The sequence below is a fragment of the Balaenoptera borealis genome (assembly GCF_965194805.1).
Source record: "Balaenoptera borealis genome assembly, chromosome: 5".
In the NCBI taxonomy this organism is placed as follows: Eukaryota; Metazoa; Chordata; class Mammalia; order Artiodactyla; family Balaenopteridae; genus Balaenoptera; species Balaenoptera borealis.
The window spans coordinates 76301617-76318291 of record NC_138862.1 but is presented as its reverse complement, the minus strand read 5'-3'; the positions used below and the strand labels follow the sequence as shown (position 1 = coordinate 76318291).

The following is a 16675-nucleotide window of genomic DNA, read 5'->3' as shown; positions in this document are numbered from 1 at the left end:
TTTTTAGAGTGTGCACCAGAACACTGCAAGTTGACTTAGAGAAGAAAACTTTAAATAGAAATTCGAAGAGATCTGGAAATTATTATTGAAACAAATAAGTAAAGATTTAAACTTTCAGAATAACATAATGAGATCAATGAGAAACTGATTCTGGTAAGTCTAATTAATGTAATTATTGGAGAGATTGATAATGAAATTAATGGAGACTAAAAAGAGGAGAGAGAATTTAAAATAGAGCCAAGCCATGTATCTTCTATAATAGCACATATTTCCCAAGATAAGATTTTCCATCAGAATGATCAGCTCTAAAACCTTGCCCCAGATGAGGTGAGAAGATGAAGTGGTTAATTCCTGAAAACTGACTGACCTGATCACACAAAGTTAGGTATAATCACACAAAATTAAGTAGAGGATCCATGCTTAATCATTGAATGGAAATTCTGTAGTATATCTGGACAATGCTGAGCTTGTATATTTGGAGTTTATGCTTCTCAAAGACTTGACCAGATTAGAATTATTCTTAGTCTATTAACAAACCTCCATCTCAATTTAAGTCATAAAGATGAAAAGGTGAAAAAAATATTTAGGTGTTTTGATAAAAATGAACTGGAATGTTAACATTTTTTTGATGAGGTCATCAAAAAACGAATACAATCTTAATGTACTATTGTTGCAATATCAAGAATGAGGGAATGTCTTGACCAGTTAGATTATATAAGGAATACCATGTTGGATTATGCATTACAAATTAATAAAATTTGTTCTGAATAAAACAGAATGGTACAGAAACAAAATATTTTAAATCTCTGAAAATCTTTCACATGAGTAGAAAATACTTGAAGAATGATAAAGAAATACAATGATCTTCAAATATCTGTAGGGCTTTCTTGTAGGTGGAGGATTAAATTGACATTGAATAGCCCTGGAGAGTGAAATTTAAAACAATGGTAGATGCTACAGAACAAGTTACTTCATATAAGAAAGAACTTTACACCACCAGTACTGCTCCCAAGTGGAATAGGCTGCTTGAGAGATTAATATATTTAACCATCATTCAAAGTGTTCAAACATACACTATAATCTGTAGCGAAAATTCAAGAATGCTATGTATGGCTATCCCAGGTGATGCTGAAGTACCAAATAGCCCTGAATTTAGGACCTGGACTGACTATTGAAAGCTATTTTGAGATGAATTTTGTAATGGCCTAATCCTAGGTACCAAAAAGTAGATATGACATAGACCTCTGGTTTAGAATAGCCAAGCTGCTTTTTCCAGTCCTCTGACAGTCATTTAAAAGCATTGGACATACCAGGTGTATTGAGTTATTATCCAGTGCACCACCTTTCTTTAAAATTGCAGCTCTTTATATCTTCCTCAGTGACCCACACAGTGCCTTTTGCATAGCAGACATCTAATAATGCTTCGGGAATTGAAACTTCAGTGCTTTTGTCTGTCCTCCATGGTTTATGGCTATAGCTTTAATTTATCAGTATTTGCATTTCTCTGCCAGTTTTTAGAATATCCAATGAGCTGTGATAGGAAATACATTCATTAACAGATAATGGAAAGTTGGCGTTTTTTGCTACTCAGCATGCATTTCCATTTCCTCTTGCTAAATAGACTCTGAATTTCACTCAAATAGTCACTTCTCATCTATGCAGACCTGTATCTTTGGGGAAGCACATCCAACCTAGAAGTCTAAGAAAAGGCCCTGGTTGATTTAAACCAGTCAACACATCTCAAATTCCTGGCCACAGTGGGTCGTTGTATGGACACCTGACCCAAACTGGGCCAAGGAGATTTGAGGAGATGTTTTCTGGGGAGTTGTAAGAGAGACTAGATGATATAAATATGTGACATTTTGCAACTTGTAAAAGAATTCCGAACTCCAAGAGCGAAGTTATTAAACATGGAGTGGGTAGAGCTGAGAGAACTACAGACAAATTAAGTCTCCATGGTGATGTTCCTGGGAACTTCTAGATGAAGGGCTGGCTTGGTTTGGGGGATTCTGATATGAGCAAACAGAAGCATCCTAACAGATACAGAGGCTCAAACCCATCCAAGCAGTGCCGTGACAAAACTTTGAATAACGTTTACTTTTTATTAATCTCAACTCAGTTTTTTCCCCCCACCTCCTCCTCTGAACACTCATTCCTTGTTTCATTCACAAGTATTTCCCAGGTAAGTATCAATAGTATTTTTCGTGTCTCTACAACTTTTCTTCAAATTATTTCCTCTACTGGAGGGGCCCTTTGTTGTCTTTTCATTACTCAGTAAAGATCTATCTGCTTTTCAATCCCTGTCTTTCATCTAGGATTGATTGTTGCATCATCAGTTGTATATTAAATCTTAGTAACACACCTATGGTAGCACTTACCTTTGGATATTACATTATTTATGTGTCAAGCCTTCTTGGATTTTTTCGAGACCATAATTTAGTTTATGATCCTTAAACTCAAGGAAGTGACTAGTTAGTAAATTATGAACAAATGAATGTCCTCTAGTTCTTAATTCTCAAAAAGCAAGTTATTAGGTTTACCACAAGTAGCTTCATAATTAGGAAGTAATTTTTACTTTTGACCTCAGTGTTCAATAAAAATTTTGACTCATTCCCCATCCATAAATCCGGTTTTGATCTTCTTTTTATGAGACACAGCACTTTTTCATTGACACATTATAGGTTAAATACATTTTAAAAAGGAAAGAGACTCCCAAAGAAATTTAATGTTAAAAAAAAGTTCAAGTATTTTCTCTGCATGCATGAGCATCTCAAGATTTTAATCGCTTTTTGCCTTAGGAAGTTTGTGATGTATAAACATTTTACAAATCTGATCTCAAAAAAACAGTGATTTGAATAATCTGTGCTTTAATGTAAAAACAAAACATTAATTTGTTCAGTTTCTCACACAATGCGTTTATTAAACAATTCGGTCTCAATAATTTCTTAAGATTGTAACATTTAACCTTGTAATGGAGCTAAAACCAGTTCTATTCGTGGGAGTGTATTTTGGACTTTTGAACAAAAGTAAAATTAATGCCACTGTCTTTAGGTTGTGTTTGGAGCAAAGACAAAGAAACATCAACTAATTCTGTCCAACTAATAGAACATCTAATGATGCAGTTTCTACTATGACATTATTTTAATGTTATTATCATAGTGTTAAATATATTTTTGCTTCTGTTTGTTACTGAAGCTCAATATATCATCCCTGAACATTAGCTATTTTCACTTAATTTAGATTTTAAATATTGAATTTTTAACTTGGGTTCCAGAAAAAAATCCTGAAAAATATCTGCATTTAGCATTTTTTTTCTTGCCCTCAACTATAAATTTGCAATCTGACATGACTTATCAGGGAATCTGTATCAGGAAGTACAGCTCTTTAACATACCTTTTTAGAAATAAAAAATAGCCACCTCTGCATCAAAGAGGGGATTCAGAATCGCTGGCATTCTGAAGGAGCATGTGTTTTGATTATTGTTCCCACCTGTTTCTTTTTTTTACTATAAAGTGGCAATTTATACTATCATTAGAAATATACATTTATATATAAAGTTTTGCCTTCAAATCTCTTAATCTTTGATTACCTAGGACTAAAGACCACAAATCAAATAAAAACCCTATATAATATATCCTATTTCAGAAGCATATGTATATATACACATATTTATTTGTAGAACAATCCAGTTTTAAATGTGACTCTGATTTAAAAAAATGCTATTTACAATTTTATGACAGAGAAATAATCTCAGCCTTTTATGATATTAAAATGAGCAGGGGATTTGTACGCTTGAATGTGTTTCACCTGGTGCAGATGAAGTTGAGCAACATCATGGAAAACCTTCTCAGAGCACAGCCTTATAGACAAAGCCATAAAGGCACAATAGTAGATTTGCTATTTCTGGGTCCATGTTTTAAAACAATTACTGTTGATGTAGTCATGCTTCTCCGCCAGGGAATTAGTGGTCCCAAATTAGGACCTTCAAACTTTTCAGTACACAAAAAGACAGTCTTCATACTTTACTTTTGTCTTAATACCCTCATGTCTTACTAGTGGCACCACAGGACCACCAACCTATATACAAAACCTATTAATGGCACTGTCATTTTCTTAAACAGAACAATTCTTTTCAAAGCTATCCGGATTAGAATGAGGCCCATAAAGCATCATCATTTGCAACAAACTGATGTCTTTTTATTGTGCTGATCCACAATGACTAAAAATGTGCTATGAAATTCATATGTAAAATTCAAAACCCAAACTATCACTGTGATCAAGAATAGGTTGGCTTGCTGTCCTCCAGTTTCCTGAAGCACAAAATCTCTGAATTAGCAAATGGAACTTCAGCACCATTTTGTTTCTATACCTCTGACTTCTAGCTTAAACATCGAGTCAGGTATATTGACCAGAAAATTATTTTGTGAGATTCTCAGTTTTGTTTTCATTCTTAAGCCCACTGATTTTGAAACATGTTAAAATAAGGACTCTTAGAATAAACATATTTTACCTTATATTTACATAGCCAATTACAAAGCTTTACTAAAAGTCATAATTTTCCTGAGACTTTCCCAATGCATTTAAGAAAAACAGGCTTATTTTACTTACAGGAGAAGTGATGGGTGAATTGAGACCCAGAAATTGGAATGATGAAAATCAAAGTTAAGAATTATTTTACTTGGAGTAAACCTGAAAAAAACCTGAAAAACAAACTATTTAAACTGGCTCATATTTTTGGAGGAAATAGGATAATTATATGTGTATATTTGGTAATATTTTAAAAACCTAGACAGTGAATACTGACTTTTTCTATGAAAGGTTTTATGTACTTGAAAAGTAAGCAGCAGTTAGGCAAATGTTCACCTTGTGCTCTAAACCATAGTTTTTGTCAGGTTAATGTGTAAAAAAATACGAGGTTTCCAATTTATTCCCTGACAGTAAGTTTCCAAAACATTTTATTGTGGTGAACATTTGCTTAAATGATATGGAGAAAAACAATATACCAATTGGGTAGCTAGAACTATTTCTTCAGTGTTATCACGAAGGAGACAGATAGGAGTCTAGATGCTAATGAACAGCCATTGAAAAAAAAGGGAAGAATTTTGTTGGAAATTCATTTCTCTACCATATTTTCCATAATATTTAACTAGATAAGATATATTCTGCCATGAAATCATTAGTATAATTGATAACATTTTGAGAAACTGTCAATTGTGTTACTTGTGAGCTTGTGATGCCTATGTTTATGTGTGTATGTGTATATGACCGAAAAGCACAAATCATTTTATGCTAAATGAACCTGTGACCCATTTTGTAGAAGCCTCTTTTTTATTTTTTCAAAGAAAATAAGGCTTTGTGCTTGGGATTTGTTTGGTCCTGGAAGTGACAGGTGCGTTTATAATCAAGTTGAATCAAGAGTGACAAGGAGAAATACAACCAGATTTGTATTTCTGTATTTCTTTTGACAAGGGCATTCTTTTCCTAGAAGAGTAACATTCCTTTTTTCCTTTAATTTAAATGTCTATATTTGTTACTTTCCAAGTATTTTGGTTAAACAAATATCTCTTGCAAATGTGTGTTCAAAATCCTTGCCTAGATGCATAACTTTTATTCTTTGCAACCAGTTAAATTCCTCCATTTCATTTCCTGCTAACCTCCTGATAAAAGAAATAGAATACTTGGTGAAGGATACGGGCCACTATTGAAGAATAATGATTGTGTAGAGTGAGGGAAACCACAGTGACTTTGAAAGAATACAGCAACCAACGGCAAGGTCATTGAAGTGAGGGCCTAGAGTTTCTGCAAAGTGGATATATTTTAGGAAGTATTTGGAACAATACATGCTGGACGGTAGAGCTATAGGAGAAGTAACATGCTAAGTCTTCTCATTGATAATATCCATAAATCTGCATATATTTTTTAACATTCTCTTTAGTTTTGTTTTGATTTGGATGTCTCTACACCATTCCTGATTTGTAGGACTAAGTAGATCTATTTTTTTCCAAGGCAATTGTATAACATTCAATTCTTCCCTAACATTTTTCTAACACTTTAGTATTCCTAAATATGTATTTGCCTAGTCTTACACCGAGGTGTTGTTTTTTTTGGGGGGGGGGGCGGGGGACTACTTTAAGCCGCTCACACAACCCTGTCTGTTGGAGCCATGGCTGTTAATTCCGTATTATTTCCTCTATGTCCCTTGAAAATTCAGCGCATTACAAGTTTCCTTCTATGTTCTAGGAGACAGACTGATTTTCAACTAGATTTATAAATGAGGATATATAGTAACAAATGATTCACTGGCTTCATAAGATAGTAAGTTAGGAATTTCACAGCCATACCTCCCAATTCCTTGGTGAAGTTTGGAAAATGCTACATACAGAAAACTCTGGTAAGGTACAAAGACAAATACAATTTGCTTTCACCAATTTCTTAGGATTTATTTCCTTATGTAAAACCCCTCTTCCTTCTTTCCTGCTGCAAGAGATGGTATAAAACTCTCTAAGACAGCTAGACATGCACCTATACCCTCAAAGGTGTCCACAAAGTAAAAAATCAGACCAAAATGGTATGAGCACATAACTTATTTATCACTGCCTGGGCATGGCAATGACAAAGAATTCCTAAAAGTTACATCAGCCTTAAAACATGAAATTTTTTCTAAATGGCTAAAGAAAAAAAATGAGCCCCTGAATTAATACCTTTGAAAAAAATATGATATTGTCCTAGTAGAATCTGAAACTCTTTTTAGGAAGGAATGAAATCAGCTAATAGCATTAAATTCAACATAAGGCTAACCTTTCATGAAACAATCTTAAATATCGATTTCAAGAATAAAATTTTAAACTTTTCTTGATGTTAAATGATTTCTGGCTATATAGCTTATAGGCAATAGAAGAATCTATAATTCATACATGTTCAATATCATGGTAAAAATATCCTGGAAACAGAATGTAATAATGTGTCAATTCCAGATGTCCAAAGAAAATACAAATTCAAAACAAAACACACACCAGAGAATTATCCAGAGTTTAAGGTATTTAGGGTATTACATCGATTTGTAAGTTCAATTTTCCAAAACCCTTTTCTTTAAGGTAATAATTTTATTTCATCTTTATGATAGTTATGTCTTCATTACAATTAGCCCTCTATTAATAACAACACAGTTTATTTTAATGCTTGTGGAGTCTTGATTTATTTTTTCCTCTGCTTTTAGGTGTGCTAATCTTTGTGCATGTGCATTTTTCTACCACATTGCAACAGACAAGCTTTGATTCGATTTTCTTATCCTACACAAAGGAAGATTTTGAGTGCAGAATCTTAGCCACTGGGTCTTGGGTTGCCATTTTATTTTCCTCTCCTTGGGTGGATTTATTGGAAGGAAATGGGTAACGGGCAAGAGGAGGAAAGGAAGGGATGAGAGAGGGATGAAGGGGAGAGTTCTCAGCTATGTTGAATCTTGATTCACAACTTTGCCTCCATTCATGGTTGGTGTTCCGGAACTTTTCCTCGAACGCCCCTGTTTTTCTCCAATCTCATGTAGCGATGGCTCTCTGTACATACACACTGGAAGGCAAAAATCACATTAATTACTCGTTACAATAGTGGACATAAATTTGGCCTCAATAAACAGCTCAATTTTGACTTTATAATATTGTTCACTCTCATCACTAGCTCTTCCTCCTATTGTGAAAACGAGTTTTAACTTAAAACATTTAATGGATACACATAATTCTCTTCTAGTTCTATCAGTCACAACCTTTTAAGTCTTCCCAAACGGCAGACACATGTGTAGTTTCTGTTCCTGTATAGATAAGGCTTAAGTTTTTACTGTCTACTAACCTATATAATAGGATTTTCATCTAGAGTTAGAGGAGACATTGGGAGTATAACATTTAAAGGGTAGAAAGAGATATTTTGTTTTTTAGCCTTTAGCCTGCAATCTTGTTCGGGTAGGGAAAAAATTCTTATTTACATGATCCTAATCTTTACCCTACTGCGAGAAATATGACATTGTTTTATCAAATTGAAATATTTATTGCCAACTTTCAGGGTATTCATCGATAGTTATTCATCAATAGGAAATGTGATTACGCAACCGTGAGATTTCAGTTCACATCTATATAAACACTTCCTTTTATCTCTATTGTTTTGTCTGGCTCTAAAGCTCAGTCATCTGTGAATTATCGTGGCTCTTTCTAGCTTATTGCATAGAAAGAAAAATGTTTTTCAATTCACAAAGATAAGATAGGATCTATTAGCGTATTGAGTCCATTAAAACAGATTCATTTTACTGTTGTGAGACAAATGTGACTGTATATGAGCATATGAAATATTTACTTAAATATCAGGAGGTATTTTTATCCTTGACTTAGGAACAAACAGTTGCGTACTCCCATCTATTGAACAATCACTACAATACCTTGGTAATCTGAATGTTATTTCCAATCAAATTGCTTCCGCCGATGGGCTTTGCCCTGGAACTGGAGACCCGAGCATGGCCATGAATAAATAGATGTCGCGTGGTGGTTAAGAGCACCAATCTGGGAGCCACACTGCCTGGTCTACATCCTTAGCCACTTTCTAGCTCTGTCTAATGGACACACAGTAAGCATCCAAAGATGTATAAGAAGAATGAATGAGCTGATCTCTTCATGAACATTTTGAATAAAAGATTTCAGAGAACATACTGATAAATTGTTTTGGTTGAAGGTATATTCTAAATCCAAAACTAGATTAAGAGAGTTAAGATACAAGTAAGCTTCTCCTCAGACTAGTTCAGTGATGAAGAGATAGGTCTCTTCCAACATCTCAGTAGTAGGGCTTCTTAAATGTCCATGTGCATCTCAATCACCTAGGGGTATTGTTAAAATGAAGACTCTGATTCAGAAGGTCTATAGTGGGCTTGAGGTTCTGCATTTTTAGTAAGTGCCCAGGTGATGCTGATGCTGGCAAAACCTTAACCACACTGTGGCCAGTACAAAATATATATATAAAGCATGTTTGTTAAGTACATTGTGCACAATTATTATACATATATATTTTTAAATGAGATTTTAAAATATTTCAGTTATTGCACTGAATGGTCCCTCCAATATCCTCAAAGGACTAACTGCCTTTGGCCTCACTAGCAAAGTATACAGAGGAAACTAGAAAGAATTGATCCTGTAATTTTCAGATGGTGCCAGTAGGTAATTCAAGCTTCTACCTTTCTTTTACAAAAGACAGAAGATCCTTAAGATTCTATTGAAATCTTGAAATTCCTCATGCCTAATGTCTGTTACCTATATTTCTGTTATACACAAGTATTAAAATCCCCCAAATTAAAAAATATGTTTATATGTGCAAAATATAGCCATGTATTTATAACTGGTTAGTGCACAGGGGAACTCAGAAGTAATGAAGTGATTCAGTTGGAAAGTTATTCATATGATGCCATAAAGCAGTTTTTCCCTACTCTGTCATCTAATCAGCTGTGAAAATCCCCAGACCTGACTACCGACTGCTAAATCAGTCTCAAAGAATGAAAAAAAATATTTAAAAATACACACAATAGATTTTGACACGCGAATTTCTTAAACTTCAACTTACAGGCACTTGAAGAATATTACTCTTTAATTTCCATTAAATAATATAGTTTATAGTTTTTGTATCTGAATTTCTTACAGTTGCAATTTCTTTTTTGTTTCCTTGTATCATAGAGTCTACTCAAGACATTTGTTTTTAACTTTTATCTTTTTTTTTGGGCTATTTCTCACTTACACATAAAATACTTAAGCTATGACAACACAAAATGTTGCCATTATAATTATCATTGTAGATAGCTTTTCTAATAACTTAACCCTGCTGACCATCCTAGTATCAAGTCCCTGTAGAGTTTTCCAAACTGGCATCTAAAATTTTTCAGTATTTCAAAAAGAACAAAACTCACTAGTGTCATAGCAAAATGTGCAACTTGCTCTTCTTCTAGGACAACTCAATCACTAATTTTCCAATATTTCCATTAAATGGAGTAATAAAATTCCAGGTTTTGAAAAATATATCTTATTATATATCATAGCTGGAAAATTAAGAGTAATTAAACCAATAGATTCAATTTAATTTCTTGGGCTTTAATTTTCATTGTTATTTACAGACTCTCAGATGCCAGTAATACTACCTAACTTAAGAAGCTGACAAATCAAGGGGTATGAAACTCAATCAAGTTTTAGAATTAAAATGTAATTAAGAGACCATGATCCAATTAGAAAGCAAAGAAAGAAAGGACAAAACACTTCTCTTCAGGAGTGTAACCTCCTTTGATAGTTGTATTAACACTCCATAACTGTGCTATTCTGTCTGAATGGTACCTAATAAAATGATGACACAACATACCAGAAGAAAACAAGAAGGCATAAGTGTTCTATAAAGTGCATTATAAGCTCAAAACGTAAACCCAAATCACTGTGATGTACACAGTAACCACGATCATAACCTCTTAAATAAACCTTTAATCCCATCAATAAATCTATTTCAGAATTTTCAAAGCCATTTTATTTATTTATTTTTTATAGGCAAATTGTCTTTTAATGAATTGTACCAACAGACAGAATTTTACATTTAACCCTAACTGGGGCTTGGACTTCTTCCCAGGCACTGAATGATCCCAGAGAGACTAGATTGCAGCATAGAACCCGCGCTGGCATTTGATTGTGAAGATTTTCCTGGATGCTGCTGGGGAGTGCCCAAACCTGCCCAAATGGAAATTCAAAGCCATTGTAAACTGACCAACTCGTTTGATAATTACAATAACCAGGTGAATAAAGTAGGTGAGAAATTCTTATCCCCGTTTTTTAAACATAAAAGAAACTAAGCAACTTCCCTTAAGTCAGATGGTGAGTAGTAGCAGAGCCAGATGGGAGTATAGGATTTCGAGGTCCCAGTCAAAAGTTTTTAATAAAAGCAGAAAAACAATTCATCAAATAAACGGTATAGATGACTGTCATATACCAACGTTTAAGTTATTTCTGTATATTAATGTAGAGCCAAGTTGGCTTCACCTCTACCAAATATTACTAATGTCATCCAAAAATGGTAATGAAAACAAATTCGGGATGCCTATTATAAAAATAAATAATTAAATAACAAGTGTTGGCAAGTAGGTGGAGAAACTGGAACCACTGTACATTGCTGGCAGGAATTTAAAATGGACAGCCACCGTGAAAAACAATATGGTGAGCTCCTCAAAAAATCAAGCATAGAATTACCATATGATCCAGAAAATCCACCTCTGGATATACACCCAAGAGAAATAAAAGCAGGGACGTGAACAGGTATTTGTACACGCGTGTTCAAGGCAGCATTACTTACAATAGCCAAAAGGTGGAAGTACACTTGGTTGGTTGAACAAATGAACAGATACACAAAATGTGTTATATACATACAACGAAATATTGTTCAACCTTAAAAAAGAAGAAAGTCCTGACACAAGCATGGATGAACCTTGAGGAACTAAGGCTTTGTGAAATAAGCTAGGCACAAAAGGACAAATATTTTATGATTCCATTTATGTGAGATACCTAGAGTAGTCATTAATAGAGACAGAAAGTAGAATGGTGGTTGCGGGACACTGAGGGAAGGGGGGATGGGAGTAAATACTTAATGGGTGCAGCGTTTCAGTTGGGGAAGATGTAAAAGTTTTGGGGAAGGATGGTGGTGATGGCTGCACAATACAGGAATGTACTTAATGGCACTGAAATGTACTCTTTTTTTTTTTTTTTTAAATTGGAGTATAATTGTTTCTCCCTTTGGGATTCCAATTAGATAAGTATTATATCTTCTCACTCCTTCTTCTGTATGTCTTGAACTCTGTGATATTTTCTATCTCCTCTGGCCTTTTGTCTACATTCTCAAGAGTTTCTGTTTTTTAGATCGCAGTTCTTTATTTTTTTATTGGAGTATAATTGCTTTACAATATTGTGTTAGTTTCTGCTGTACAATGAAGTGAATCAGCTATAAGTATACATATATCCTCTTCCTCTTGGACCTCCCCCCCAACCCACCCATCTAGGTCATCACAGAGGACCGAGCTGAGCTCCATGTGCTATACCGCAGGTTCCCACTAGCTATCTATTTTACACACGGTAGTGTATTAATGTCAAACCTAATCTCCCAATTTATCCCACTCTCCCCTTCCCCTACTGTGTCCACACATACGTTCTCTATGCTTGCGTCTCTATTCCTGCCCTGCAAATATGTTCACCTGTACCATTTTTCTAGATTCCACATATATGTCTTAATATAAATATTTGTTTTTCTCTTTCTGACTTACTTCACTCTGTATGACAGACTCTAGGTCCAGCATTGCAGCATTATTTACAATAGCCAGGACATAGAAACAACCTATATGTCCGTCAACAGATGAATGGATAAAGAAGATGTGATACATATATACAATGGAATATTACTCAGCCATAAATAGGAACAAAATTGGGTCCTTTGTAGAGATGTGGATGGACTGAGAAATGTACTGTTAAATTGGTTAAAATGGTAGATTTTATGTTGTGTATATTTTATACAACATAATTAACAATTATACATAATTTTTAAAAAATCACACACACAGAAGCAAACACCCTGAGTGTAAGCTGTAAACAAAGAAGTGACTATTAAAGCCAGAGATGTCTTATTTTCATGGGAAGAGCCAAAAATTCCCCAATAGTCAACAATATTAGTCCTAGGACTGTACTGCAAAAGAGAGAATTGAGATATACTGAGGGTACAGGGTTGGTGAGAGGATAGGAAAATCTGATGAGAACATCCTAGGACTGTGCTACCTAATACAGTATCCATTTTGCCATATGTGATCACTGAGCACTTAAAATGTGGCTAGTCCTAATTCAGATGTGCTACAAGTATAAAATAAGTACTGAATTTTAAAGATCACACAAAAATTAAATATCTCAGTAATAATGCTTCATATTGATTACATATTGAAATGACAGTTTGAATATACTGGGTTGAATACATTATTAAAATTTATTTCATATGTTTGTTTTTATTTTTTAAATATGATTACCAGAAAAGTTTAAATTACATATGTAGCTTGTATTATATTTCTATTACACAGTGCTGTCTTAGAAGTTTGCTGTTCTCTGGAAAAGAAGTGTCTTGATTAGAGTCAAAGCTATGAATTACTATATGATGGGGAGGGGAGTTGAGGAAACTTCCTGAACTGATTGGACCTGACCTCCAAAGGCAAACTTAGGAGAGACAGAGTATCTTAGATTTCTTTGATGGAATGAACTGGTTCACAAAACATTTATTGGCCCTTTTAACTTGGCTTAACTATTAAAAATATTGTATCATTTTGATTCTATTACTGTCTTTTCATTTCTTTCTCTCCTCAAATTCCAGTTACTCTTTTGCTGACTAATATCCAGAGATGAATTTGTTTCACCATTAATTTGTTCATTTATTTTATGAACAGGTACAAATTACTTTGTACAAGGCGCTCTGCTAGATTCTGCAGCGATTCCAAGAAATGCTCTCTTGATTCCTGCCCTCAGGGTGCTCAAGGCTAAGAAAGAGAGCACAGGCATTCACACAAATCACAGGGTAGAAAGGGCCATAGCAGAGTTTAATGGAAATGAGTATATAAAATAGTTCTTTGATGTTGATTTAGCCTTGAAGGATGCAGAGGATTTAGAGAAATGGATGAGCTACTAAATACGAATGAAGGGATGAAGCGCAGGTTGTATAAGAGAAACAGTGACCAGTTGAAGGATGGGGTAAAACCGAGAGGTGGCGAGGGATGAGAGTGACAGGGCCAGCTTGAATCAGACCTCCTGAATCCAGGCCAGAGGATTTAAGCCATGATCCTGATACATATCAGCCTTGATTTGTTAGTGAATGAACAGTTAATAATATGTCCATCAAGTATATGAGTATATAGGGAAAAATCTATTTATTCAATCTCTTTATCTAGAAAAATGTCTAAATATGTTTACATGACATTCATACAGCCAGTCAGGGTAGTCAAGAAAAATCAAACTGAATCTTACTGCATAGATTACATAAGAAATGGTTGGCAGCGTTTCAAACTTTTATGAGTTGTTCTGATGCCTTGCAAACACCGTCTTAATTTCTTAGGAACAAACCTAGCTGGGTGCCATGATGTTTGAGACCAGCTGCTTATCTCCTATGCAGTCGGCTTTCTGTATCTGTGCGTTCTACATCCTCAGAGTCAACCAACTGCAGATTGGAAAATATTCAATTAAAAAATTCCAGAAAGTTCCAAAAAGCAAAACTTGAATTTGCCCTGCTCTGGCAACTATTTACATAGCATTTACATTGTATTAGGTATTATAAATAATTTAGAGATGATTTAAAGTATACAGGAGGATGTGTAGGTTATATGCAAATACTATGCCATTTTATATAAGGGACTTGAGCATCTGCAGATTTTAGTATCCACAGGGATTCCTGGAACGAATCCCCTGCAAATACTGAGGGATGACTGTTCTCAACATCTAACACATTTCAAATACCATGACTCTGACTGCAATTGAAAAGTGGGGCTCTCTTTGTTAAGTTAACTAACATGTTGAGAATGGTTATCCTTTTGTTTTGGGGGAAGCGTAATTTAGCTTAGCACTTAAGATGACTAAACAAACAACAAATGATAAATCAAGAATTACTAATCCCACATATGAGACTCCTGTATACTGTACAGTAAAAATTAATTGCAATATTTTTACAGCTACCAGTACTAGAATTTGGAGTTCTGGTATTAATTTCCAATCATATACTACTAAGCAATTCTGAGAAACCTTTAAGAAACATTTCCAGGGAACTGTCGAGGTTCTGATCTTCAACAATTATATAAATTCTACAGCTCCTAAATTGTGCTTCTCAAATTATTACTGTCCCATACAAGATTAAGTTTTTTTTCTTCCCATTAATAAGTTCCTTATTAGTAATTGCAAAGAACCCTAGTCTCTTGGTTTGCAGTAGTTCAAAGGACTAAAATGGTACTTAAGAAGGGGCTTTTCTATCACTTTCTTTTACTATAAGCTATTATTTCATTAGAAAATAGAGTTTTTAGTCAATGCTTTAGAAGTTTTAAAAAATCCTTGAATATTTTCTTCCCAAGTGCTCTGTTTTATGCATTCTGGGGCACTATAGCTATGAGAGCAAAGTTTGATATTCTAGTTATTTTGATGAGGAGTAATTTCCAAATTGAGAATAAAGTGAAAAAAACAAACAAAAACTCCAACTCCCTCTCGTTCTTGTCCTCCCAGCTCTCCAGACCTGTTTCACAGAAACTCAGATTCAGTGCCACTGCAGATTTAACAACTGGAAACCAATCGAGTGAGGGGAACTTGGGATATAACTACCTATTTCTCATTCAGGACCTTGCGGGCTCCACTTGTGATACAGGCTTTATTTTCAGTGGGCATGATTTAATGGCCAGCTGTTGGTATGGAACTAGTTTCTAACTGTGTTTCTTTCTGATTTAATTTTATACTATCTTTCCAACAAAGTTTCAATATCCAAATTTCAAGAATGTTCAGTGTCCTGATAATGCAATACTTGCATGATTCACAACGTTACATCTCTTTCATTTGGCTCTTCTGGGTTGTCCTGATCATATTTTTTGCCCTCTTTCCTCTTTAAAGTATGAAAAAATATACTTGCTCTTTTTTTCAGCCCACAGAATGTTTTTGAGATAAATATTCTTCTTCTTCTAACATATGTGGTATCATAATAGTTTTGGATAAATGGTAAAAAGGAGATAATGCTCTGAAAAGGGAAGTATTGCTATATGGCTCTTTAGATCTCTTTCTTCAAATCAGTTTTCTATTTTTCCTCTATTCTGATATATGTTTCAATTTCTTCCTCTTCTTCCCCTTCCCCCCCTCCTCCTCTTCTTCCTTCTCTTCTTTTTCTTCTGAATGTTTCTTTTTATTCATGTTTTGACTTTTCTTGATTTATAGTATATTGAAGCAGAGGGATTTATCCCAGCTTTCAGAATAAGAATGAGGTAGAGATTTCATGAGAGAATATTCTTCCTCATTTGCAGACACAAGGACAAGCGCGGATTTCTAATAACATAGCCAACGTTATGTATTACCTTAAGACATAGCATCTGCTAGGAATCCCCAGCTCACCCCTTTATTGTGAACGGAACACACTCGTATGATGGACCCTAGTCACTTAGTGACTTGGCGTAGTGAAGGCTGTCATTTTCACAGCTGGCTGAGATGCAGTGGTCCATTTTTCTGTAGAAAGCCCTGTGGTCCTGTTATCAAATAAAATGCTACACTTGGTCATAACAAGACCATAAGCTACCAACCTTGTAATAATATATGGTATTTGCTCAACTTATTTTTTGCTTTACTTTTAAATGCAAGATTGTGCCATTAGAAAAGAAAAGGACCAAATACATATCACTGGGCTTTGAAGTCTTATTAAGAATAAATCCATCCTCTCTTTGTAAGATTAGTTATGGGTCTTTCCAGGGCAGGCTTTCCACTTAATATTTTTCTATTATATTCTTTCACTGGTACCTCTGCTGCAAATGCAGTTATCAGAATAGGCAGGCGTCCCTTGCCATTATAATAACTCAGATTCCCTGTTTGCAACTTTTAATGTTCAACAATCAGTTTTATGTTAGTTATCATAAATTTCTCTT

General features: G+C 34.5%; 1 protein-coding gene across 6 annotated transcripts in view; it reads right to left on the bottom strand.

Moving 5' to 3' along the window:
• Positions 1–3654: 3654 nt before the first annotated feature.
• FGF12 (fibroblast growth factor 12) overlaps positions 3655–16675 on the bottom strand; it is a 543244-nt gene continuing 530223 nt past the window's right edge. For all 6 annotated transcript variants that reach the window (XM_082393377.1, XM_082393376.1, XM_082393375.1 and 3 more), the window contains one exon: positions 3655–7566. In XM_082393377.1, the coding sequence (XP_082249503.1) occupies positions 7448–7566 (119 nt within the window). In that variant the 3' untranslated portion in view covers positions 3655–7447. The remainder of the gene's footprint in view (positions 7567–16675) is intronic.